This window comes from Podarcis filfolensis, assembly GCF_964270895.1.
Source record: "Podarcis filfolensis genome assembly, chromosome: 7".
NCBI classification, from domain to species: Eukaryota; Metazoa; Chordata; class Lepidosauria; order Squamata; family Lacertidae; genus Podarcis; species Podarcis filfolensis.
Genome location: NC_139603.1, coordinates 32,253,330 through 32,278,737, shown reverse-complemented (window position 1 = coordinate 32,278,737; position 25,408 = coordinate 32,253,330). Strand labels below are relative to the sequence as shown.

General features: G+C 37.7%; 1 protein-coding gene and 1 long non-coding RNA gene across 9 annotated transcripts in view; one reads left to right on the top strand and one right to left on the bottom strand.

Moving 5' to 3' along the window:
- Nucleotides 1-25,408, top strand: part of KIF13A (kinesin family member 13A) — a 73,864-nt gene that overhangs the window by 29,714 nt on the left and 18,742 nt on the right. For 4 of the 6 annotated variants that reach the window (XM_083623662.1, XM_083623665.1, XM_083623661.1 and 1 more), the window contains exons 14-36: nucleotides 956-1,086; nucleotides 3,587-3,673; nucleotides 5,139-5,305; nucleotides 5,755-5,965; nucleotides 6,799-6,961; nucleotides 7,391-7,531; nucleotides 10,439-10,588; nucleotides 11,231-11,395; nucleotides 11,910-12,083; nucleotides 12,967-13,118; nucleotides 13,485-13,617; nucleotides 13,701-13,847; nucleotides 15,479-15,520; nucleotides 17,404-17,503; nucleotides 17,885-18,011; nucleotides 18,837-18,892; nucleotides 19,361-19,485; nucleotides 21,157-21,333; nucleotides 21,919-22,011; nucleotides 22,205-22,357; nucleotides 22,680-22,757; nucleotides 23,162-23,206; nucleotides 23,820-23,931. In XM_083623662.1, coding sequence (XP_083479788.1) covers nucleotides 956-1,086; nucleotides 3,587-3,673; nucleotides 5,139-5,305; nucleotides 5,755-5,965; nucleotides 6,799-6,961; nucleotides 7,391-7,531; nucleotides 10,439-10,588; nucleotides 11,231-11,395; nucleotides 11,910-12,083; nucleotides 12,967-13,118; nucleotides 13,485-13,617; nucleotides 13,701-13,847; nucleotides 15,479-15,520; nucleotides 17,404-17,503; nucleotides 17,885-18,011; nucleotides 18,837-18,892; nucleotides 19,361-19,485; nucleotides 21,157-21,333; nucleotides 21,919-22,011; nucleotides 22,205-22,357; nucleotides 22,680-22,757; nucleotides 23,162-23,206; nucleotides 23,820-23,931 — 2,929 coding nt within the window. The remainder of the gene's footprint in view (nucleotides 1-955; nucleotides 1,087-3,586; nucleotides 3,674-5,138; nucleotides 5,306-5,754; nucleotides 5,966-6,798; nucleotides 6,962-7,390; nucleotides 7,532-10,438; nucleotides 10,589-11,230; nucleotides 11,396-11,909; nucleotides 12,084-12,966; nucleotides 13,119-13,484; nucleotides 13,618-13,700; nucleotides 13,848-15,478; nucleotides 15,521-17,403; nucleotides 17,504-17,884; nucleotides 18,012-18,836; nucleotides 18,893-19,360; nucleotides 19,486-21,156; nucleotides 21,334-21,918; nucleotides 22,012-22,204; nucleotides 22,358-22,679; nucleotides 22,758-23,161; nucleotides 23,207-23,819; nucleotides 23,932-25,408) is intronic. The other 2 variants (XM_083623663.1, XM_083623666.1) reach the window with 1 other exon arrangement.
- On the bottom strand, nucleotides 1,122-21,150 carry LOC310767202. Of its 3 annotated transcripts, XR_014550719.1 has the most exons (5): nucleotides 20,438-21,150; nucleotides 15,885-16,705; nucleotides 5,553-5,672; nucleotides 4,860-4,908; nucleotides 1,122-2,784 (listed from the first exon to the last, which is right to left on the bottom strand). It is a non-coding gene; the product is annotated as an uncharacterized lncRNA (long non-coding RNA). The 3 variants fall into 3 exon arrangements; XR_014550720.1 differs by lacking the exon at nucleotides 1,122-2,784 and having other exon boundaries at nucleotides 4,771-4,908; XR_014550721.1 differs by lacking the exons at nucleotides 1,122-2,784; nucleotides 4,860-4,908; nucleotides 5,553-5,672 and adding an exon at nucleotides 12,001-12,105.

Below are 25,408 nucleotides of genomic sequence, written 5' to 3'. Positions count from 1 at the left end.
CTTCTGCTGTTTGTTATGCACATAGTCCATACCATTGTGAATTTAATTTTGATAATCAGTTCATATATCTCAGCAAAAAAATAAAATGATGAGATAGTTTGCTGTATGTATTCAGTTTATTGATAGGCATACTAATAAATGTGTATAAAGATAGCTTTTTCATTCCGTGACCTCTATCTCTTAAGATTCAAGCCAAGTTTTTCTTTCTCGTATATAGTACTCAGTACTGATTCAGGTTTTTTGTTATACAGTGGTACCTCGGGATGCAAACGGGATCTGCTCCGGAGCCCCGTTTGCATCCTGAATAGAACGTAAGATGCGACTGCGTGTGTGCATGGGTCGCGTTTCGCCGCTTCTGCGCATGCGCGTGACGTCATTTTGACCACCTGCGCATGTGCGAGTGGCGAAACCTGGAAGTAACGTGCTGCGTTACTTCTGGGTCACCGTGGAGTGCAACCCAAAAATACTTATCCTGAAGCATATTTATCCCGAGGTATGACTGTAGTTAAATTGGATTGCTATTAGTAGATTTCAGATGGGTAATTGTTGTAATAATTAAACCTAGCTCTTTTATCTTTGTTCTTAGGAACCTATTTTCTTAGACCTATATAATAAATGCAACCAAATGTTTCTAAATGTTATAAGCAGAAATTACTGTGAACAATTAAGCTGTGAAAATATTTCTAGTTTGCAAAGGCAATTGGTTAATCCCATGTACAGCATTGTGTCTCAATCTTTGTATAATAATTAAGTGTGGGCATATATTTCTGTGAGATCAGTTTTAGAGAGTTTGTACAGGGGCCTTGTTACCTCTGCCAGGCTAGCAATAGTTTCACTGTGTAATGAATATGGCCATGGGATTCCAGGGTGGATTGCACATACTTTGTGATGAATTAGTATGTGCCTATGTCAATAGAAGCAGCAAATTTATTTTCATTGTAATTGTCTTAACCAGGATCATACTAGGGTTGGTGCAGATACTTCTCAGGATATACAGCTATTTGGGATAGGGATCCAACCAGAACACTGCGAGATAGACATTGCACCAGATGGAGAAGTTTCTCTTTCACCAAAAGAAAATGCAAGGTAAGAGAAATGCAAATTCAGTTTCAACCTACAAAAAAGGGTAGCATTCATGTTTGTAGAGAAATTTATGGAAAAGCACCCTGATAAGAAAAGTGGAAAACTCCACATATTTAGTTTTGATACCGTCATAATGATAAGAGCAATAAAATAAGTGCTTGTGCTGTTCTTGATGCATAAGCATACCGGGAGAGATGCTTCTCATATCGTATGAGAATTAAACTGCTCAGACCTTTCTTTGAAATATGGAGCAGTACATAAATTACCTTAATAATATAACAACAATAAAAGGTAAAGCAAAGCTATGTCCCAGAATATTTTTCTCTGTAATCTTTCTAGGTGTTTGACTTTGGAAATATTTGAGCATTGCCAAAAAAGAATGCTAAGAAAAAACAAATGTTAGAGGTGAACCACAACAAAACCAGTCAGTTTAAAGGAGTTTCCATAACTTCTTGATGCCAGTACTAGCAACATGATAAGTGAAACAGATATCCTGTAATCATGATTGCATACACCAATTATTAATAATCCAAATTTGTGGAGTACTTAAGAGTAAGTTTTTTGAATACTATTAAGGGAAAGGATTCCCACCAATATCACCATGTCCAAATAAAATCTAAATCTCTTTGAAGACATGATGCCAGCTTTAAGGACAAATTAGGAATGTAAATGTATAGAAATAAGCACAGTGTATTCTACATAAGCTTTATTTATGCTTTTTGCATGGTATACCTTAGTGTGTTACACTCCAGTGCTGTAGCCATAAGAGAACAAAGTTCCAAACAGATGGTGTTCTGTGTTGTTATGATAGAATTCCATTGCTAGGAGTTAGTCATTTTGACTGGCAAGAACAAAGAAGCATGTCACTGGAAAAAATTTATAACTAAATAGGCTTTGTTTAATTTGTGCTTCATCCAAAATGCCTTAATAGGCGCAAACCTTGTTACCAAAGTTACAACTGACAGTACATTGAATCATTTCATTGCTGATTCTCATGGAGCTTGAAAGTAATTTCTTTGTGATATGGAGATGAATTAAAATACTGTTTCACTTTTATTCACCACACTTGGAACCCAGAGATTTTTTTCCAGCAGTGAAAGAAATAGAAGACAGCTGTTTTAAACGCTACCTTTCTAACAAAATTAGGTGCACAATGATTAACTTCCCTGTTTCTGCTTGCCTAAATTTAAGGGCAGTGAAAATGTATACAAAGCTGCCTCTCTAACATTTCCTCTAAGGTCTGCACCAAAAATGTGTTCTTTCTGCTGTGGCTAATGTGAAATAAACTTCTTTTAATCAGAGTAACCTAGTTTTGGAAGATTGTTTTTTAAACTCTGGGAGCAACATATGTACAAGTCTCATTAAGGAGGTTTTAACTGGGTTTGTGCAGACTGCTTACGGTAAACAGCCTGTGACCCAATTACTTAAACATATATGCTGCATGTTGCATTGCTAAAGCCAAGCCACTGTCTGTCCTGTATACAGTAAAGAGGTGCTGCAGCAGCAATAATAATTTGTCAGTAGAGATCAGGCTCTTGTTACATCCTTCATGACTTTTATTTCACACATTTTATGCATGTTTAGGGGTTTCTGTTAGTAGGCCTTTGTGGTGCTGAATCAAGAGAAAACACTTCTTCATTCTTCTCCACGTTAAGTGAATAGGTAATACATCCAAAAGTAGAGAGCTTTCCCAGTCTGCATCTGTATTGGAAGAGTTTTTTAAAAATATGTTTTAATTGTTTTATTGTTTCTGTGTTTGTCCCCTGAGCACCTTTGAGAGGAAGGATGGGATACAAATTAAATAATCTATTAACATTTTTATCCGAGAGCTAGGAACAAGCAGGCTGGAAAAAAGAGAGCACATGTCTGTTGGAGTATCTGCAACACCCACTAAGACTCATAAGGCAATTACTTCTTTGGGACACTCTGCATAATCAAGTAATGCAAACTGTAACTGTCGGAGCTCAGGGTGTAGACTTTTCACTACCTGGTCAGTTTAGCACACATCATCAGGTTGGAATGGAAAATTGTAAAGGGCCATTTTCCTATCCTTAAAACTTCTCATGCCTCTTCAGAGAAGCACACCTCACACTTTGAAAACCATAGAAATGAGAGGCTATGAAGAAAGCACATGTGTTTGCACTGCTGAATGTGTATATTTCTGCTTGCCCCTTCTCACAAAGTATTTGTATGTGCCTTGGTTGAGCCCAGAAACAAAAAAACCACCTTGCTTCTCCTGATGTGTTTCATGTGAGTAAGAATATATTTTATAACATGGTTCCTGGCAGCTAGGTGATACACACTCTTCACTGTCCCTGCTGGACCAAAGAGCAAGAGTGACCAGTGGGTAGGAGAGAATTTGTCCCCTTCTGCATCTCTGTCTTATTTAACAATTCCCGTGGACCAGAGTGGGTAATGTTTTGTGACTACTGGGAATTGCTGTTGGAGAACTCAGATTTTAAAGAATAATTTCAGTCTTTTCAATCTTGTGCTTTGCTTTCAGATCTTGTGTAAATGGCACGTTGGTGTGTTCTGTGACACAGTTGTGGCATGGAGATAGAATCTTATGGGGAAACAACCACTTCTTTAGGTAATCTCTCTCTCTCTTTCTCTCTCTCTCTCTCCCCCCCCCCCCACTTCTTTATTTACAGAGCCATGTCCAAATATTATTAGTGGAGAATCTTGCTTCCAAAGAATGATGCTAAATAGATGAACTTCTTCGTTACAGCTCAGACTTCTATAGTGTTAGCTTTTGGGCAACTAGTCTGTCTAGGTTTCCATCTAGTCCACACAGTATCTTCTAAGATAATATTTCTCCTGTTATGATACTCTGTTGAATAGAGCTTGAATTTGTGAGCATATTTTCATAAAACTGAAATCAGTCCAGTCTTAAATACCGATCACTTGCTTTAGAGCAAGTACCAGGAGCTATGCATCCTGACATGAACAGCCTTGAATGGAAGATGGAAGCAAATTGGCTAGCATTGTGTTTGGCAAATACTACATTGTAGTGTAGAAATTTGTTGCTTTTAAGTCATTGTTATATGTACCCTTGTACATGGGGAGAACAATGTCTCAGTAAAAAGATAAATCTGTTGTGACTCATTGTTAGTTGTGGGATAACCTAACTACAGTTGCTCTGCCAACCTCTAGGCTAGATTACTGCAACACATTATACTTAGGGCTGCCTCTGAATAGGGTTTGGAAGCTTCAGCTGGTAGAGAAATTGGTGGCCAGGTTGCTGACTGGGGCAAGATGGTTTGAGCATATTACACTGATCCTCGCCCAACTGGCTCCCAGTTAGTTTCCGGGCCCAATTCAAAGTGCTGGTTTTGATCTATAAAGCCTTGAGCTGCTCAGGATTGCAATACCTCAAGGACTGCCTCTTCCCACATGAACCAACCTGGACCCTGTGATACTCATGTGAGGCCCTTCTTCATGTGCCTCCTCCACGAGAGGTCTGGAGGGTGGAACACAAGAACAGGCCTTTTCTACAGTGGTTCCCTGTTTGTGGAATGCGATTTCTCCAGGGAGGTTCATCTGGCATCTTCATTCTACACTTTTAGGTGCTAGGTGGAAATGTTCCTCTTCAACCAGGCCTTTGGCTGACTAACATCCTATATCCTTTTAAATGTGTTTTGTGGGAGGTTATTGTTTTGTTTTGTTCTTGTTCTTGTTTTTCTTATATATTTTGTGTTTATATGCTGTGAGCTGTCATGAGATCTGTGGACGGTATACAAATTTAATAAATAAATAAAATATATATGTTGCTGTACCTTTAAGGTGAATAGAATCTTAAGAGCAAGACTTGTCAGTTGGCTTTGTCTGTTAGAGAAGGTTAAGATTAAATTCAGTGAAGGTTGTACATATTTGTCTCCTTACTTATTAATCTACAGTCAACACTGTAGCTTCCTTTGTTTTGGAACAACCTGCAGCATGCCTTTCCTCCCTGCTCATGGGTTGTTAAGTGTAGAAAAATCTTATCCACAGAATCCAGCATTTTAAAAATGAATTTACTAAGGTATTTCATAACTACTTTCTCAACTTTTTAACAGAATCAATCTGCCTAAGAGAAAGCGAAGAGATTGGTTGAAAGACTCTGAAAAAGAGCAGCAGTTAGCAGACCATGATCTAGATGCAGCCAGCGAAGCTTCTTCGGAACCAGACTATAACTATGAGTTTGCACAAATGGAAGTCATAATGAAAACACTGAATAGCAATGGTAAGAAGGTGGTGCTCAGCATCGCTGAAAATGTCAGACAGGAGCACATAAATTTCAAGGTCCTGGCAATAGATTCTTTAATCTGTTCCCTTGTCCTGATGGTTGTAAATAAGGAATGGATAATTTTGTTGTGTTCAATAACTGTTGTGACTTGCTGGGAATAGAGACTGTGGAGGAGTAAATCAAGTATGACCAACTGATCCCAATTATATTTACTAGGAAGTAAGTGGAGTTTTATGGGATTTACCTCATACTCATCTTCCTTTTCTTATATAGACCCTGCAGTAGAAAATGGTACTTTGGATCTTTTGTCTCTCACCCTCTGTTTCACCTTCTGATCACTGTGACTGTAAAACTGTGTGCTCCCCTGTGTTAAGAAATAAACAAAGTGGAATTATTAACAATGTAGACAATGAATTTTAAGATATGCTGGTGCTTTCCTTATCTAGATCCAGTACAAAATGTGGTCCAGGTCTTGGAGAAACAATACTTGGAAGAAAAGCGTAGCGCTTTGGAAGAGCAGAGGATGATGTATGAGCGTGAGCTGGAGCAACTCCGACAGCAGCTTTCTCCGGAAAGACGGTATCAGCATTCTAGTGACAGGCTTTCAGAAGCTGCCCAGACAGCTCAGCAGAAAGTGAACCTCTGGTCAGAAGAGAGGTGAGAGCATTGATATTAAAACCATAAGTAACTATGAGAGAATGAGTGATAGAAGAAAAATACTATTCTGTGTGTGAATCTGTCCAGGACAATCTTTCATCCAGATCCCAAATAACTTTAGAACATCCTTCCTGCAAACATGTGCTATGAGTAAGCTAACCATACTCAAACTGCTTGTTGTAAAACTTAGTACCAATTAAGTTCTTCAAACGCAGGACTCATTGGGGCCCGGGCATTTGGTATGTACCTTCCGTAACTAGAATGTAGTCCTGCTTACCTAGTGATTCTGACTGATTTGGTCTTATCTGCATTGTCTTCTCAGTTAAGGACCAATCATGTCATAGCACAGGCACTGTGCAGTGCCCATATGGTCAGAATTACTGCAGGGCTTTCAAGGGAAACTCATTATAGCTCTTGTATAACTTGTAGGTTTCATCTTGGTATACATAGAATTTTTCTCAGAATGTCTATAAAGACGGATTAACACGGTGGGATTTGTTTTGTTACCAAATGGCATTTCCAAGATAGCCTTGACATGTATTAAAAAAATAGGAAGCATCCTCTCATTTAAAGCTATTATTGTCTCTTGTTAAAATATTTGAACATAATTTTTTAAATCTGGAATAATTAGATAGATAGATAATACTTTATTCGGCTATAAGCCCACAAGGTAAAACCAATCAATAAATAAAATAGCATTTTACATTCTAAAATAATTAATATTCCTATGTTTACAACCTTGTTCATTGTTTCTGTCAATGTCTTTTTACCAAGTTCTCAATTTCCCAATTAATATTCTACTACTCCTTTCCATTTTACTTTCCCACCCCTAGGGATGAGTTATTTCGACAGAGCCTAGCAAAATTAAGAGAGCAGATAGTTAAGGCCAACACATTAGTGAGGGAAGCAAATTTGTTGGCTGAAGAAATGAGCAAGCTAACAGATTATCAAGTGACACTGCAGATTCCTGCTGCTAACCTGAGTGCTAATAGGAAGGTAAGAAAATTGATAATTGAAACTATTTTGTAAAAGCCCTTGGAGGTCATTTGAGTCCAGAAGTAGATAATGAACGAGTGCATGAGAGAGAAAATGGCACATAAATTAAAGGAGTTGTACGGACTGAATAGATATAGCTTCTCTAAACTTTGTATCTCACTGAGCTGATACAATATTATAATACCTGTAAACATACAGTAGAAACAGGGCATTCATGCCTGTGCTATCTTGATATGTCTCCAGTCAGTTATGGTTTCTAGTTCTCAGTCACCATTATATAAATAGTTTGAAAATGCAAGAGAATGGAGTACCAAAATATTAACATAGCTATGTAGCATATGTTGTTCGAGTTTAAATTTGAAATATGGAATCACTTTGTTAAAATGCATATTTTATCTGCTTAAGATAATTTGTCTTGTCTTTGTTTAGAGAGGAGCAATAGTAAGTGAACCAGCTATTCAAGTAAGAAGAAAAGGGAAAAGTACCCAAGTATGGACCATAGAGAAGCTAGAAAACAAGTTAATTGACATGAGAGATCTGTATCAAGAATGGAAGGAAAGAGCCCATGAGGTATTTAACCTCAGTTTTTCAGTTTGGCCAAAATGTTATTATTCTAATAAAAACAGAATATTTCTGTAAACATTATATAGCACAGCTGTGCATTTTCATGTAGGTACATGTTTATCAAACAGCAATGCTACATTCAGTTGTATGTTTATCTTAATATTTGTAGTTTATTTCCCTTATACATGTCTGGGAACAGACTACAATGACTACATTTGAAACTTAGTACAGTGGTACCTCGGGTTAAGTACTTAATTCGTTCCTGAGGTCTGTACTTAACCTGAAACTGTTCTTAACCTGAAGCACCACTTTAGCTAATGGGGCCTTCTGCTGCTGCCGCGCCGCCGGAGCACGATTTCTGTTCTCATCCTGAAGCAAAGTTCTTAACCTGAAGCACTATTTCTGGGTTAGCGGAGTCTGTAACCTGAAGTGTATGTAACCCGAGGTACCACTGTATCTCTAAAACTATTTCAGTATTATACAGAAAGATCATGTCTTGCATGGAGGTTACATTCTGAGGATGGCGTGTAGATAAAAACCACCTCCTTGGAACTGCCCCCACTCAAGCACCCTTATCCTTTCTGGAGTCATGCCCCAAGCAGACCTTGCCCCACAAGCAAGGCAGAGAGCTTCTAAGCTCCCTTGCTTACTAGGGTCTGGGAGGTTCTCTCGGCTATCCATGTTCCTGCCAGCTTACGCGAGAGCCTTCCAGAGCCCAATAAGCAAGGCAGAGAGCTTAGAAGCTCTTTCTGCACTGGCGAAACTGTGTGCAAAAAGTTCTTTTAAGCGCTCTGGCTTCTGTGCATTTAATTTGAGTGACTTCAACCTGTCAGCCTTCAACTGTGTAAAGTTGAAATCACACATGTTAAGCTTGTATCAGTTGCAATCGTCCTGCAATTTATTTTGCTCTGCATATGAGATTTTAAAATAGTGTGCTTTTGGATATGTTTACAGGTAAATGTATTTTTTAGTGTAAGTGAGGCAATATTTTTAGTATTCATCAGAAATCTTAATGCAAATGTTTGCTAATATTTGACCTACTATAGGGACGCGGGTGGCGCTGTGGGTTAAACCACAGAGCCTAGGACTTGCCAGTCAGAAGGTTGGCGGTTCGAATCCCTGCGACGGGGTGAGCTCCCGTCGCTCGGTCCCTGCTCCTGCCAACCTAGCAATTTGAAAGCACAAAGTGCAAGTAGATAAATAGGTACCGCTCCTGTGGGAAGGTAAACGGCATTTCCGTGTGCTGCTCTGGTTTGCCAAAAGCGGCTTAGTCATGCTGGCCACACGACCCGGAAGCTGTACGCTGGCTCCCTCGGCCAATAAAGCAAGATGAGCGCCGCAACCCCAGAGTCAGCCACGACTGGACCTAATGGTCAGGGGTCCCTTTACCTTTATAAGGAATATCAGATTTTTCATAGTTTGTTTCTTCAAAGCACATCAGCATTGAGTCCTACTATTTTAAGTGAATGGATAACAACTTAATGTAATTCAGGATTTAATTATATGGTTGTTTCAACATGAAATGCTATCTGCCTGAACATGATGATCAACATAGTACTTCATGCAATGTAGTATTCATTGACTGCATCAAAAACTAGTACAAACAGTTTTTGTTGTTAGTATTTTTGCACACAGGGAATTTAATTTTGGTCTTCTGTGAGGAACACAAAATTGTTAAAAGTGTTGCTACTCATTTACAGTATTTAAATGAGGAATAAGCTTTTGGTGTTAATAAGAGTTAGGTTTGTATACATAGAATAATAGAATCATAGAATTGTAGAGTTGTAGAGTTGAAAGGAACCTCAAGGGTCATATAATCCGACCCCCTGCAATGCAGGAATCTCAGCTAAAGCATGCATGGCAGATGGTCATCCAACCTCTGCTTAAAAACCTCCAATGAAGGAAAGTCCACTACCTCCTGAGTGAAACCATTCCACTGTTAAAGAGCTCTTAGAAAGCTCTTTCTGATGTTTAGTTAGAATCTCCTTATAACTTGAAGCCATTGGTTTGGGTCCTAGTCTCCAAAGCCGGAGAAAGCAAGCTTGCTCCATCCACCATGTGACAGCCCTTTAGTTATTTGAAGATGGCTGTTATATCTCCTCTTTTACAGATTAAGCATACCCAGTTCCCTCAGCCGTTCCTCATACGGTTTGGTTTCCAGACCTTTGATCGTCTTGGTCACCCTCCTCTGCATACATCCTAGCTTGTCAATATCCTTCTTAAATTATGGTGCCTAGAACCGAACACAGTACCCCAGTTGTGGTCTGACCAAGGCAGAATAGAGTGGGACTATTGCTTTCCTTGATCAGGTCACTATGCTTCTGTTGATGCTTCCTAGAATAGCATTAGGTTTGTTTGCTACTGTATCACACTGTTGACTCGTGTTAAGCTTGCAGACCAGTAAGACCCCTAGATCCTTTTCACGTGTACTACTGGCAAGCCAGGTGTCCCCCATCTTATATTTGTGTAGCTGGTTCTTCCTGCCTAAGTGTAGAACCTTACATGTGTCCGTATTGAAATACATTTTGTTAGTTTGGGCCCAGTTCTCCAGTCTGCTCAGGTCATCTTGCATCCCGATTCTGTCTTCAGCAGCAATGGCTACCCCTCCCAGTTTGGTGTCATGTGCAAATTTGATGAGCATCCCTTCAGTACCTTCATCCAAGTAATTTAGAAATAGGTTGAACAACAACAGGCCCAGAGCAGGTGCTCTGTATACACTCTAGTGCTCTACATGTACTCTTGTCTTCTGCTATCATCTGACCTGCCTTGTTTAGACATGTTGCACAGTGGTGAAATGGGGATTTGAATATGACTTTATTGGATGTAGCTCATAATTTTTTAGCACATCCATGTTGGATCACAATGCTAAATCATTTTTGTTTTTGAAATTTTAATTGTCTTTTTAAAAAACAGATGAAGAGACTCACTGGAAAAAGAGGTGACCCTTTCTATGAAGCACAAGAAAACCACAATTTAATTGGTGTAGCAAATGTCTTTTTGGAGTGCCTTTTCTGTGATGTTAAACTTCAGTATGCAGTACCAATAATTAGCCAACAGGGGGAGGTAAGTTTCAGTCTCTGGTGTCATCTATTCTGCTATGAGCAGCAGGTATGTATTAAGGAAGGAAAGGCACGATAAAGCCACTATTAATGCATCAATGATGTCTTGCTGCATACACCTGCAATAAGACAGCAGTCAGGATGGGAACACAGTCTAGGAACACGAGAAGATTGGGGCCACTGAAACATTAAATAGAAATGCTTTGAGTAGAGGGCAAATGACCAAGCCACTGAATTTCATGTACTGACGACCAATTTTTTGACTATAGTTCACTTGCTCCTCCGGTGTTCTAAATCTAGAAGTCAAATCAAAGGGGAAAGTTGTGAGTACACAGAAGGCAATTCAAAACAACTATCAATAACTTCCATTTTATTTTTAAATATGTAAATTTGGATAATAGCTGAGCAAGGAAATGAGAATTTTACTGGTTAGATACTGAGCACCACATCTTACATGTGAACCTCCATAATGTCAAGTTGGATCTGAGACAGATTTGAGAATGGTCATATGTAATGTGCAATTGTTATCTGCATGCTGTTTTTCTGTTCAGTTGAAGCTACAATTATATTTATATATGTAAGTATGTGGATTACTGATGCTATGCAGTACTACAAGGTCTTCAATATTAATATTTTTGGGGTGCAGGTTGCAGGGCGTCTGCATGTTGAAGTGATGCGTGTCACTGGTGTTGTCCCAGAACGCCTAGTGGAAGGAGATGATTCTTCTGAAAACTCAAGTGAAAGTGGAAGTATAGAAATCATGGACAACAATGGAGAAATTACTCACAGGCCAAAAAAACTCACCTGCAGGGTATGGACATATGTATATTAATATTTTAATAGGATATACCTATATAATACTCTAAACATTTTGCATGTCTTACAATCAGCAATGGGAAATACCTTGTCACTCATCCATTTCCAGTTGGTTTCTATACACCTTCAGAGATTTAGTTTATCTTTATTTGTCGTATGTTCATACTATAGTCTGCACCTTGGATGGAAGTTTTAGACAAGTAAAGTCAACAATTTAAAAATGTAAGCCATTCATTGGGGTTAGTTAATTTACAGCAGTTGAAGTTTTCAATGCTTGTCCAGCAGTACATGTGTGTGGACAAGGATTACCAAATAATCTTACGATGCTTTTGTTTGTTAAACATATTGTATATATTGAGTGTTAATTTTTAGATTGTTTTATGAGCCTAGCTGTGAGATAAAATTGGCCTTACTTAGTCAACCATTGTCTAACTGCATATTCTGAGTATAGCTGAATATATTAATATAAATATGCCAGTATATTGAATTACAGTTTTACTGTTGTCTAGGTAAAAATTAAAGAAGCAACAGGACTACCTTTGAATCTCTCAAACTTTGTCTTTTGTCAATACACCTTCTGGGATCAGTGTGAGTCAACTGTTGCAGCACCAGTTGTAGACCCAGATGTGCCTTCACCTCTGACCAAGGATGTCCAGTTTACAGTGACTTTTGCTCATTGTAAGGTAATTTAGTTTGGTTGGAATGCTAGAAAAATACATTTGAGTCCATATTTCACACACACACACACACACATATGTATGATTCCATCCTACTGTACAGTGAGATGGAGATGAAACAAGGGGTTCTAATACCTTCATTAAACAACAACAAAAATTCCTTTCCATTGCTTTCAAGTGCCTCCCCCACCAATTACCTTCAGTCCATTCCACTCACCTTTTGGGCAGGCCACCAGGTTCTTCACACACACTCTGGGCCACAGTTTGGGAACCCTGACATAGGTTAAACAGAATTCTGCAAGTCATTAGCGGCATTGAATGCTGGAGTTGTGTAACCTGCTCCTGGTACTTTCATTTGTGATTTCCAGTGGAAAGAGGAAGGAAGACAGAACATACAACTTGGTTCTTAGGAAACCTAGTCAGAGAGAAGATGTGACCAGCCTATTCACTGTTATGGAAAATGGGATTGGATTAAGGAAATGAAACATTAATTCTTTCACAAAAACATATTAGTTAGGAGTGAGTTAGTCTGGCAAACTTTCTGGTCTCTGAAAATGGAGCTTTGTTATTCCTAAAATGTTTGGTGGTTATGCTTATTTCAATATATCTCATTAGAACAGGGACTACAATATTAAATATGTTGTAGTAATCAACACAAAATATGGAATTTTGACTACCTGTGCAAATATAACTGAAGGATTAATATAAAATAGTGGTCTGTTCAGTATTATACAAAATTCTGCATTTTACCTGGTTCATGGAATTAATATCTTCATTGGGAGTTTTTTTCTGCCCACAAGAACATTTGAACATTCATCTGGTTTTTTAATCATAGAGCTGATAAAAATCATGCTTTAAGTGTTTTGCAGTAAGTATTGCAATTTTCTAGGATTATGTGGTGAATGTAACAGAAGAATTTCTGGAGTTCATTCAAGATGGAGCACTTGCTATTGAGGTATGGGGTCACAGATGTGCTGGAAACGGCAGTTCCATATGGGAGATGGATACTCTTCATGCAAAAACCAGGACCTTGAGAGACAGGTAAACCTATGTTGTATTTTCCTTATAGTAATGAAGCCTCATTTCAAATATAGGGAGAAAGGAGGAAGTACAGCACATGTGCCAGAGATGAATTGAGAGCTAGAGGGTGATGGGTGTGTATGCCTGTGAGAGGTGGTAGGAGAGAAATTGAGTACAAAGAAGAGATTTCTCATAGTCTTCTTTCTGCAGTAATATTTGATGTGTTAATTACTAATTGTATTGTTGCTTCCTGCCCTTGGCACCTTGGGGAAGAAGGGTGGGATAAAAATCTAAATAAGTAGATAAAATGAATGGTTCTACAAATTTCCACTAAAGTGTAAGGAGGAGTATTCATACTACTCTTATTGCTTTTTGGATTGTCTCTAGGTGGAATGAAGTGACACGTCGAATAGAAATGTGGGTTTCAATTCAAGAACTGAATGAACTGGGGGACTATACAGCTGTGGAGCTCCACCAGGCAAAGGATGTAAATACAGGAGGGATTTTCCAGCTTCGACAGGTACAATTAATTTTATCCCTCCCAGAGAAGAATACTAAAGTGTGTTTACATTAATTTACATGTTTCCCTACTTATATGACCAGGGTCATTCTCGCAGAGTTCAGGTGATGGTTAAACCAGTACAGCATTCGGGAACATTGCCACTTATGGTAGAAGCCATTCTGTCTGTCTCCATTGGCTGTGTGACTGCCAGATCAACCAAATTGCAACGGGGGTTGGACAGTTACCAGGTAGGATAAGTGGCTTTAAAGTGCTAAATTATTATATTGTGGTGCAGATTTGTTGTTTTCACTTGTGCCTTTGAAGGATACTGTGTGGAATTTGTATGTGCACTTGAAGCAAGGCATGGATGATAGCTTCTCAAGGGCCATTAGGAACGGCAGCTAAATGGAAATCATGTCTTGAACTGGCATCCCTTGAATGCCAGATACAATATCAAATTGGTGACTTTCAGGGGCTTGTAACCTTTCAGGGGCATCTTGCTGGCCATTATCAGAAACTGAATGCTGAGTAGATGAAGTTTGCTGATGGGAATTGTAGTTCAAAATATTTGGAGGACACCAAGTTGGAGCAGGTTGATTTTAAAAGTTTATTGTAAACTAGTCATCGCAAGCCTCAGGTACAATCTCTTCCTCTTTTGTAAGCCCGATGAGGAGACTGAAAGGACTACCTGGAGATGCTAGGAATTGAACCTGAGACCTTCTGCATTCAAAAGCAGATGCTCTGCCATTGAGCTACAGCCCTTCCCCTCAACAACCACTTGCTCACCTCTTGGGCTCTGTGCATTTGTATACTAAGAAGTGACTTACACTTGATGTGCTTTGGAGGGACTGAATCCAAGTCTTCCCTCCATCCACAATGGCCTTGTTTGCATGTAACCTTAAATCATAGTTAAAACAACAACAACAACTCTGGAAGGGCTCTCCAGCCTTTTTGGGCCCATAGGCACATTTGCAAACCAGACAAATAGTTGTTGGCAACCCCCCCCCCCGCCCCCTTTTCAAGCCTAATTTCAACAGCCTCCTTTCTGTGACATGTGGTAGGACACAAGCCTGAATCTGCCTTGTAGGGTGGGCAAAGCTGGACTCATGATTTGTATCTCTCCGTATAAATCAAAAGTGGTAAGCCAAGCACAGATACTGGCTTCCACTCATGACTTATTTGGAAGGAAACAAGCCATGAGCCCAAGTTTGCATGTCACTACAAGACAGACTCTGGCTTCTTTCCTTTCCTGCATGGCATAGTCAGATGCGAAGGAAGGAGGAAAATGTTTGTGCACATTAAAACATAGTTTATTTTAAGCTACAGTTTAACATTGCACGTGAACCTGGCTATTATGTGATTGCTGAATGCCCACTGTTACATCAAAGATGTGTAGACTGAGTGCATAATGATAAAGATCCAGCATAAATTACCAGAGATAAGCCTCATGTAGAAGAACAGGTGGACACTTCTCCCATCAGTCATGTGCTTTAAAAAGTGAACTAATTAATTTAAAACAAAACAACAACCCAATGCTTGAAAGCATGAAGATATCATATACATAGTTTATGTCTCTAGAAAGCAAGGGAGCATCATTGCACGTATTTGCTTCTACGTGATTAGGTATTAGCCTGGAGGTCCTGACTCTCAAAGCTTTTTACAGTAAGTGGTAAAGAGGAGCAGCACATGTCTGTTCTCTTCACCATACTAGTGGGTCATTAAACCTTTATATAAACAAAGAAAATAAATAAAATAAGGTTTGATGCTTTCTGTTCTGTCTTGTTCTAATTTGTGTCCATGATGTTTGCTCTTATTTGGAGTTTGTTAGCAAGAAAAATGCATGTTCTCTATGTTTATAAAGTTTATTTTTTTCTACCAGAGAGGAGATGATGATGATGATGGTGATATGGATAGTTATCAGGTATTGCTGCTGTTGTTGTTGTCGAATCACATAGCATGGGGCACAGCTAATGCTAATAGTTATCAACTCCAGAAAGTTACTGAAATAATTTGCTCTTGGAACTTTATGCATTAAAAGACACTGATTTAAAGAACAAGCATCTCAGCTTAATTTGACAATACACTGTGCTCCTTCATGTGACATTTCTAATGATCAATATATTAATGATGTATTTAGATTGTTGAAAATTAAGAAACAGCATGGTGGCTTGCAACTTAATTAAAACAACTATCAATAAAACAGTGTAAAACAGATGCAGGAGATACAAGATAGCAAAGAAATTTCAGGGAGGGAAAAGCCGAGGATTAAAAACCATGTCAAGTACCTGCCAGAAAAGGATTGTCTTCACTCACTGATGAAAGTCCATCAAAAAGGGGACAAAACAGACTTCCCTGGGAAGGAAGTCCCGCAGAGCCTGGGCAAGGCAACAAAGAAAGTTGTATTGTGTGTCGAATTCAGATGTTGGTGTAATGCAACGGAGACGTACAAGAGAGATCTATAGACATCTCTTATATGGTAGAATTGAAGCCAAAAGCTGAATTCTTCATTTTTTTAACTAAATAATGTTTGAAATCATAATAATTTTTACATACAATTATTTGTCATCCATAATTTTTACAGGTTTCATTAAATCACATTTTGTTCAGTGCAATAACAAAAGCATCAAATATTTGTGTGTACTGTACTGTTAAACTATTTTTTAATAATAAAAAGCTAGTCCTGTAAAATTTACTTTCCTGATGCCTACAGCTTTAATATATTTATGAATTAATGAATTATGTATGAAGGCTTCTTAAGGGTTTTTAAAAAACTTTTTAACAAGCAGCAAAAAACAAAAAACAAAACACCAGTTGTATAAATGTAGATATCTATGCAAATACCCTAGTAAGTTGTACAGTTGTTCCAAAAACCTACAGCTCAAACTACAGGTGATGGCTGATTCAAATGCCTAAAGCTCCTCTCTGACCCAGTCCTGTGAAACAAGGAAACTCGAAGTCCAATTTAGGAGTATAAGGAATAAATGGGTGAGCAGTGCTAAACACCCACATCCACACACCAGAGGCAACTCAACACACACTGCTTACCTTCTTGCAACCTTCTCCCCAAGCACTCTTCTCACAGATAGAGACACTTCTGGTATTTAGCCTGGATGAGGAGAAAATGGCTTCAGAGAACAAACTGCAAGTAGATAAACCACAAGGAGAGGGAAGGCTTTGCACTTCCCATCCAGGAGGACCCCCACCTCCATAAATATGGTACTTCGATAAGTTAGGCAGATCCAGATTTAAATACACCATACTGCTGTCAACAGTAGTTTGAACCTGAATTAGCTACTAACTTGCTTCAAGCTGTTCATGGCACTTCCTGGTAATGAATTATGAAGAATGGATCAAACATTCCTTTAATACCAGAGAGCATGATTGCATGATGGGTTTTTGTTTGCATGTGGATGATTTAGTTACTCTGGTAACAGCTTCTCATAATGGAGTTAATACAGGTTTAAGGGTATATATGTTGATGTCTCTTTAATTGTTTTCTCTTTCATATGCTACTAAATAGTTTGTTGGCCAATGCATTATTTTTCTGCTTGGATCTAAATCACAAATTTGCAAGAGACAAAATACACAAAGAGCTCTAACTATGGAGTGGGTGGTGCAGTTTCAGCTTTTCATTCTTTATGCTCTTTGCAAGTTGGGTGAGCTTCCCTTCTTGGGTTATGTACTATCTGATGTAAAGGTGAATGAACACTATTTGTTAACATCTTCCAATCAAAGCTGAAAACTGCATAAAATTAAATGTGCATGTTGTATATGTTAAAGAAAACCAACTCTCTTTTTCCATAGGAGGAAGACTTAAATTGTGTGAGAGAGAGATGGTCAGAGGCACTAATAAAACGCAGAGAATATCTAGATGAACAGATTAAAAAAATCAGCAATAAACAAGGTTTGTGGATCTTGTGATTTAATTATAAGAATTTTTCATTCCTTTGTATCAAAAAAGAATGTTAGCCTAGTGTATTACTGATTTATTTTAAAAAGTTGTTTGTATTTGAAAGGCTTTTTGTGATGTTCAGCTCATTATAAAGTGAAAAATTAGGATAATTTGCTCATTACAAAACGAATCCACCTTTGAGAGCAGAATTTTCATTAGCTTTGTTGGATCTAATCTGCATTCATTGGAATCCAAAACCAACCTGTCACTTTGCTACTCTTAAATAATTGGAAAATGTATTATTAACCCGTTGTTTTCTGGATGCCCCTGGAAAAAGTACTTCCACAGTATGTGACCAATAGTCCACTCTTCATATCCGATATCTCATTATAGATAAAACAGAAGATGACATGGAAAGAGAAGCACGTCTTGTAGAACAGTGGGTAGGGCTAACAGAAGAAAGAAATGCTGTGCTAGTCCCAGCACCAGACAGTGGGATCCCAGGTGCTCCTGCAAATTGGTAGGTTGACTGAAATGCATTATATTTCAGCTTGCTTGCAAAATAACTTTTGAGTGAATATTGTATGCAGTTAACAGGATAGTAAAGATCTGAGGGAAGAATAAGCTGCTAAAATGCTAAATGTGTGTTCCATCTTTTTTTAAAAAATTACCTTTATATTCCACAACACAGAACATTAGTGCCCTTAGTTCAGCTAAAAACTTATTACAACTAGAAGAAAAACTGCTGAAGTGAACTGGTTGTTTTTTTGCTGGTCTATGTATCCTGAAGATTTATCTCACCCTGAGATCTTTGGATTAAGGGCAGGATATAAATATTTTAATATATAGAAAATAAAAAAGGTTTCTGGAGGTAAAATGCACAGTCATGTAATAATGTAGAACCGGGGTTTATATACAAGTTCATTTACAGATTCCATAATATTTCCTGTTTTATTAATGCTTGTAGTAGGTGTTAACACCTGTACTGGGGTCCTGAAGTAAAAAAGACACACTTTCTCCTGTCTCCACATTTCGCTCAATTGTGCATTGAGATGATTAGATTCAGGACTTGCATCCAGCTCCAAACACTTCATTTCCATAAAACTAGGGACTGTTTAGGAGATATAGTAGAGAAAATATCACCACCCCACCCCTGTGAATTCTTTTCTCTTTTATGAACCATGGGACTAGGAGCTCTCCTGTTAGGGTCCAAGGATACACTAACATTTTGTTGTAGGTTCCCCCTAGTTAATGTCATTTGTTTTTAACACTTTCAGTTTTCCATTAAAATATATTTGCATGTGTATAGTTTATTTTATTAACTGGGGTGTTTCCTTACTGTTAGGATCCCACCTTCTGGAATGGAAACACATATACCTGTACTTTTCCTTGATTTGAATGGTAAGTTACAGCTTATGAAGGGAGTGGAAGTATGAATTCCCTTGAATATGCTTGACGTATTTATATGCTTTCGTATTGCCGGTGTTTTATTGCTGTTTGGGAATCTGAAGTGCTGCAGATCTGGATCTGGTGGCTTTTAAATAATCCAGGTTTTTTTGTTTATTGAATGTATTGAAAGAAGCACAGTTGTCTGGCATTAGAGTTCTTCCATCATGTGTAAAGACACATTCTTAAACATCTTCATCAAAAGTTTGTATTTGTATTTGTTGCCATGTACTTGCATTGTGGGGTAACAAACTGCACTAAGCTGATGTATACAAATGTAACATGAGAAGTGTAAGTCTATCCTATCTAAAGCATTGTTTTCCAATTATGCATGATTTCTGTGTAATATGTTTAAGACTGGGACATAGGAAATAATTAAAGCTAAAAAAAATGTCTTGTAACTTAATTTTATTTTTTTGTTAGCTGATGACCTCAGTGCCAATGAACAGCTTATAGGTCCACATGCATCAGGAGTAAATTCAATACTACCAAAAGAACATGGAAGTCAATTCTTTTATCTGCCAATCATAAAACACAGCAAAGATGAGGTAAATTTCTAGTGAGCTATTCTGTACAGTAGATGTATGGCTATCATATTTTTACTGTTTGCATTTCATCAATCCATTTTATTTCTTTTTCAATACATTTAATGTTACATTATACCTTTGAAACCTTGAATTAGAGTTTACTCTTTTCTACTTGATTTTTGTTGAACAAGTGTGTATAGTTTATTGTTATTCAGAATAACCTATTAACAGAGTGATCTTTGATTAGCTCTTAATTCATGTGGGGTTGAAATACTTATATTTTGAAGAATAAACATTTAATATTCTTGAATTGTATAAAGAATTGTATAAAGTCCAACTTCTTCTTAAAGTCTCTATGTAGGTGTTCCTTCCTTCTCATAGATACTTACAGCTAGTAACATAATATTCCACACCAAAGCCTTAGAAAATGGTAAATGCACTGACTTCCATGCTAGCGCTAAAAATGTCTTAGTTAATATATCCATAGCTGTCTCCCTGTGTGCTCCACTCACTTTTTAGTTGTCCCAAAGGGATGGTTTATGGATTTAATTTAATATCTTTAATATCTTATTATGTCTTTGATACCCTGTGAAACATCTATCCCAAACCCATAGTCCTGCCACCATTTTATATTACTTATACCCTTAGCACCCTTAACTTATCAGTAACCTGAGTAACTGTTGATATCAATGTAGTACAAAGACTATCAGGTATAGCTATTATATTTGACAAAGAAATCAATGATTATTTATTGCATTATGCGGTGCACAAGTGTATGCAGTTATGGATATGCACTTTGTTAACATGTTGATTAAATGCAGCTTATTTTACACTATTACTAAACTAAGTCACCTTTGAAGGACCTAATTTAAGATTCTTTTGCCAGATTGTTCTATTTACTCCATCCCAGTTAAGCCTCACCAACTCTATAACTAGGACCTTTACTGAAGCCTCTCTTTTGACCTGTACTGACCTGCTGAAGCACAGGGCTGTTTCCGTTGCTCTGCCCTGGAATCTTTCTCTCCTACCTGACACCAGACAGAGCCTGGCATTCCAAACTGCCTCTCACTTCTTCTCCGCTCTTCAGCCTGAGCCAAGCCAATTCAGCTACCCCAGCCTTCCTTTCATGTCCTCTTGTTCCTTAATCTTCTTTGTTCTCTTCTTCTGGCTGCCCACCATGAACACCAAGCACCAACAAATGCTGACTCCTCTCTGAGCAACATGGACTAACCCTAACTGACTTTAAATGCCATATATTCACTTCTTCTGCCCCCTCTGGTCCAGCCCCAGCCAATCACATTGTCTAACTGAATATTCTAAACCTGCAACCACCAATCAAAATGTGGGTACGTTTTATTCTTCTTTTGCATACTGATAGTTCTGTCTCCAACCCCTCCTTGGCTGTCTGTTTAGCTCCTCCAGTGACAGTTAAACCAACTGCTACCTGATCAGGCAAAGCACTTTCCCCATCAAATACATTACAAAAAAAATTGACAGAGGTACAATTCTACTCAGTTTTACTTAGACTCATTGAAACCATGGGACTTTAATCGTGTTCATTAATTGCTTTTGTTAATGTCGTGTTAATTGTCTAAGCATTTCTGTATTTCAGGAATGTTAAAAGGGTAGGGTAAACATTTAAGCAATTCAGATCAGTTTCCTTTATAATATTCTACCAAATTGTGCCCCTAGGTTTCGGCCACTGCTGCATGGGACCCTTCTGTGCATGATTCAGTGCACTTGAATAGGGTAACACCTCAAAATGAGAGAATCTATTTGATTGTGAAAATTACAGTCCAACTCAGCCACCCTGCTGCAATGGAACTTGTGCTACGTAAAAGAATTGCTGCAAATATTTACAATAAGCAGGTGATGGATGAATTCTGCTTAATGTATCTTGTTTTGACTGTATTTCTTTTTTGTTGACTTAACTGTTGGGATAAAATTTAGAAATAATAAACTAAACCAGGAAGTATGCACATACAATGCTGTTTTTTAAAAATAAAAAACCACAGAAATGTTTTGTTGATGTTTAGTTTCGTTACTAAAGGAACATGCAGAATAACAAAAGAAACATAAACAAAGGAAGGTATACAAAGTTTGATAAATGTTTAAATAAAAAGGTTAGCTTATGGTTGTAGTAATTTACATTCCAATTTATGCAATCAAATAAAGGTGTTTTTCATAATGTTGCATGTGTTGATGGAGGGTGAAAACAATGTTCAATTGTTTTTACAAAGTAAAATAATACCATGTTTCTTTTAATTTTTTGCCATTCCCAGTGAGGTATTGGGTGGGATGAAAAATATGCTAAGGAGGCTGAATTGGGATGCCAGGATGAGAGTTAGCCCCTACCCCATTGCATGTGACATGAACCTGCAAGAAACCATTTTATTAGCTTGCTTAATCACACTATTCATCATACAAATACTTTATTCTTTAATTCCCCCCTAGAGTTTTACCCAGAGTCTCAAACGAAGAATATCTTTGAAGAATATATGGTATGCTTGTGGTGTGGCCTACGAAATAGTTTCAAATATACCAAAGGTAAATTCTACTGTACTTTTTTCAATAAGTTAGAATAAATGAAAAAATCAAAGTAAAAGAGATTCCTGTAAACTGCATCCTCAAAGTACTGTTTTAGGCATTCTGAAGTGGCATCTGTATAAGGACTGCATAACGTTGCATTCTGTTTGTGTCCCAGTTTTAAACAGATTAAATTAAGCAGTTTAATTTTTAGGCCACAGAAGAAATTGAAGATCGGGAGACACTGGCTCTGATGGCAGCCAGAAGTGAAAATGAGGGTGCATCTGATGGTGAAACTTACATTGAGAAGTATACTCGTGGAGTGTTGCAGGTAGAAAACATTTTGAGTCTTGAACGATTAAGACAGGTGAGTAGAAAAAAGCTTCAGGCCAAATTAGTTTAGTTATTGTAAAACAATTGCCACAAGAGATGACTCATATTTCCATTTTCTTTACCTTTACTATCAGAATGCTGGCAAACGTTTAATGTGAACTTGCTCTTGGGATGCAATTTTGATATAATGTTCCATTCTTGATCTGTCTTCAGAGACCTCAAACCTGATTAAAGTAAAAATGATTTTTCTGTATTAATAAATATACCTTTATATATACTTTCTGAAGTGAGTTTTAATTGCCTAGATCTCTATGTGAAACTATGGATTTCAATTTACTCATTCTGTCTTAACACAGGCAGTCACAGTCAAAGAAGCTATTTCTACTAAGACTCGACACATGCAGCGGAGTGTCAGTACACCAAACGTCCACAATGTAAGATAATTTTTCAAGGTGAAAGACTCACATATTACTAAAAATGTTAAGGTTGTAGACAAACGTATTCATTTTGACCCTGGAGAAAATGAGATTAATCAGTAGAATAAGTTGTCAAAGGACATATTCTACATATTCCAGTAGTTATTTGTCAGGGATAATTTAGGTTTAATGCTCCTTTCCTACATGCAAGTATAACCCTGCTTTCCTTTAATTGCAAGATATACAGTACATGAGTGTTCATGAAGTTCTATTGCCATGTTTGTCAGTCTTTTGTTTATTTCAAATGCAGCCTAGGCTTAGCAGTGGGTGAGAAGACTGTGGTTCTCATGTGAAGGCCACCCTGCTGCTAAGCGGGCTAATAGCATTCATTGGGCTCATATTTATTTATTGTTGTGTTTTAGGTATCCTGTAGTCGATTAGATATTTCTGGCTGTGATGAAGATAAGGTATGAATATTAAGAAAAGTGAACAGATGTGGTGGCACCTTTTTGAAAATGTAGTCAAATACAATTGCCTTTTCCTTCCTATTTGATACAAGAAAGCCTTAACTTTAGTCTTCAGTAATAATGATAGGTTGTTTAGAACAGGAATGTATAATTTGATGTATTACTGACTCGAGAAAATCAAGTTGAGCTGATCTCAGGGTGCTTCACAAAATAAAATATGAAAGACTGTCTGTTATTTCTCTGGTGCAGGGGCATGCGGGGGTGCAATAAATTTCTCCGGGTAGTTAGTAGTGAATCAATTACCAAAAAAGTCCTAGGAATCTTCCTGTGAAATAGGAGAGATTACGGGGTATTTTTGTAATAGATTTTAACAAAATAAGACTGTGCTCCTAGACACACCATGGAGCAAGCACCACTGAATGCATTGGGGATATACTTCTGAATAAAATGCACAGGATTGAGTTGCGTAAAATAAATCTGAAAAGTTTTGGTAGTAATAAAAAACATGTATGTGTGAGAGAACATTGACTATTTTGAAAGGATCTGAACTCTTTTCTTGTATCTTGAAAATGAACATTTTCCTGTTTCTTTTCTTGGTTGTTTATGACTTTAGGGTTGGTCAGAAGGTCATCTAGATGTATTAGATTGTTCTTCCAGTTATCAAGATGTATCATGTTATGGTACTTTACCCAGAGATTCTCCTCGCAGAAGTAAAGATGCTGGTGGTAAGATTTTTATTGTGTCTAGTTTTAATTGGGTCAATATATGAAATTATATATATATATATATATATATATCAGTGATGCAAAGGGTATTTCCCTCTGTTATACTGTCTTTAAATTCTTGTGGTAAATGTGTAAAGCAGCATTCAGTCCTAAGCAATACAGTGTTTTAATCTGCTAGCAAAGGCTATTTCTCCCATGATGATGAAGGTTAGCTTGTGGGTGCTTTGCTGCTGCAAGGGCCGAAAACAACTATCCCAGCACCCTTTAAGAAGGTTCTGAAGTCAAAATGGGATGTGCCTCTCCAGACCAAGCACTTAGGATCATATACCAATAAGTTTTATCTCCTAGAACAAGCATTATTATTTTATATAGTAGAATCAATGCACATAGTGCTTTATGTAGTGATATGAGCAGTGATATGTTTAGAGAAGCTTTTAATGTACGTGCATTACGATATTTTAATATTTTGTTGGAAGCTGCCCAGAGTGGCTGGGGAAGCCCAGCCAGATAGGCGGGGTATTTTTTTATTATTATTATTATTATTATTATTATTATTATTATTATTATACAGTTTCTCCCCTGAGGAGTTTACAAAAGCAGAGGAAGAGAAGTAGGAAAAGAAAATGTGCACATGCATATACATGACAGCATAAAGGAAGAGGAGGGAGATTTAGTGATAAGAAGGAAAGAAAAAAATTATATTGGAAGCTGCCTAGAGTGGCTGGGAGAATCAAGTCAGATGGTCAGGGTACAATTATTATTATAAAGAATAACTGCTTAAGGAACAAATGATTAAAATTTGGTTTTAGTACTAATGTTGTAGCTTTGTGACTTACTTTGTTTTAAACTGCCAAATTACATATGAGTTGTTACCTTATGCTGACAGGTACATTATCATTCTCTCTTGGGTTATATTAACCAGCAGCTGCACTGAAATTCTAGTGATGCTACGAGTCATATGTAAATAATTACCACTATGTACTTCTATGAAAGAAGGCTTTTTCTTTTGAGACATCCACAGCTCACATTAGTTCTCCTTGAAGTATGTTCTGAATTGCAGACAAGCTTTTTGCTAAACTTTGTTTAAGGAAAACCTTCTTGATGCAAAAGGAGGGAGTTGTAGGTGATAAAGTATGTTTACTTTACAAATAGCAGAGAGCGTGCTTTGAGACATGCTGGACTGGTTTGCATATAATCCTATACCTTGAGCAAACCTCTCAAACAGTGTGAGAGATGGCACTGTGGATACAGGAGGAGAGGAAATCAGCAAAAGTTGCCATGCCCCCTCCCCGTCGCTTAATTAAAAGCCGTTTTCCACGGTGATAAAGTCTGGATCCAACCCTCTCTGTTACTCCACTGTTATTTTGTTGTACAAACAACATTTACCATGAATGGTAAGCAGGGAAATGAACATATTTCATAAAATGGCACAAATGAGGATCTAATATGCTCGTCATCATGGTTATTTCCTGTGGTG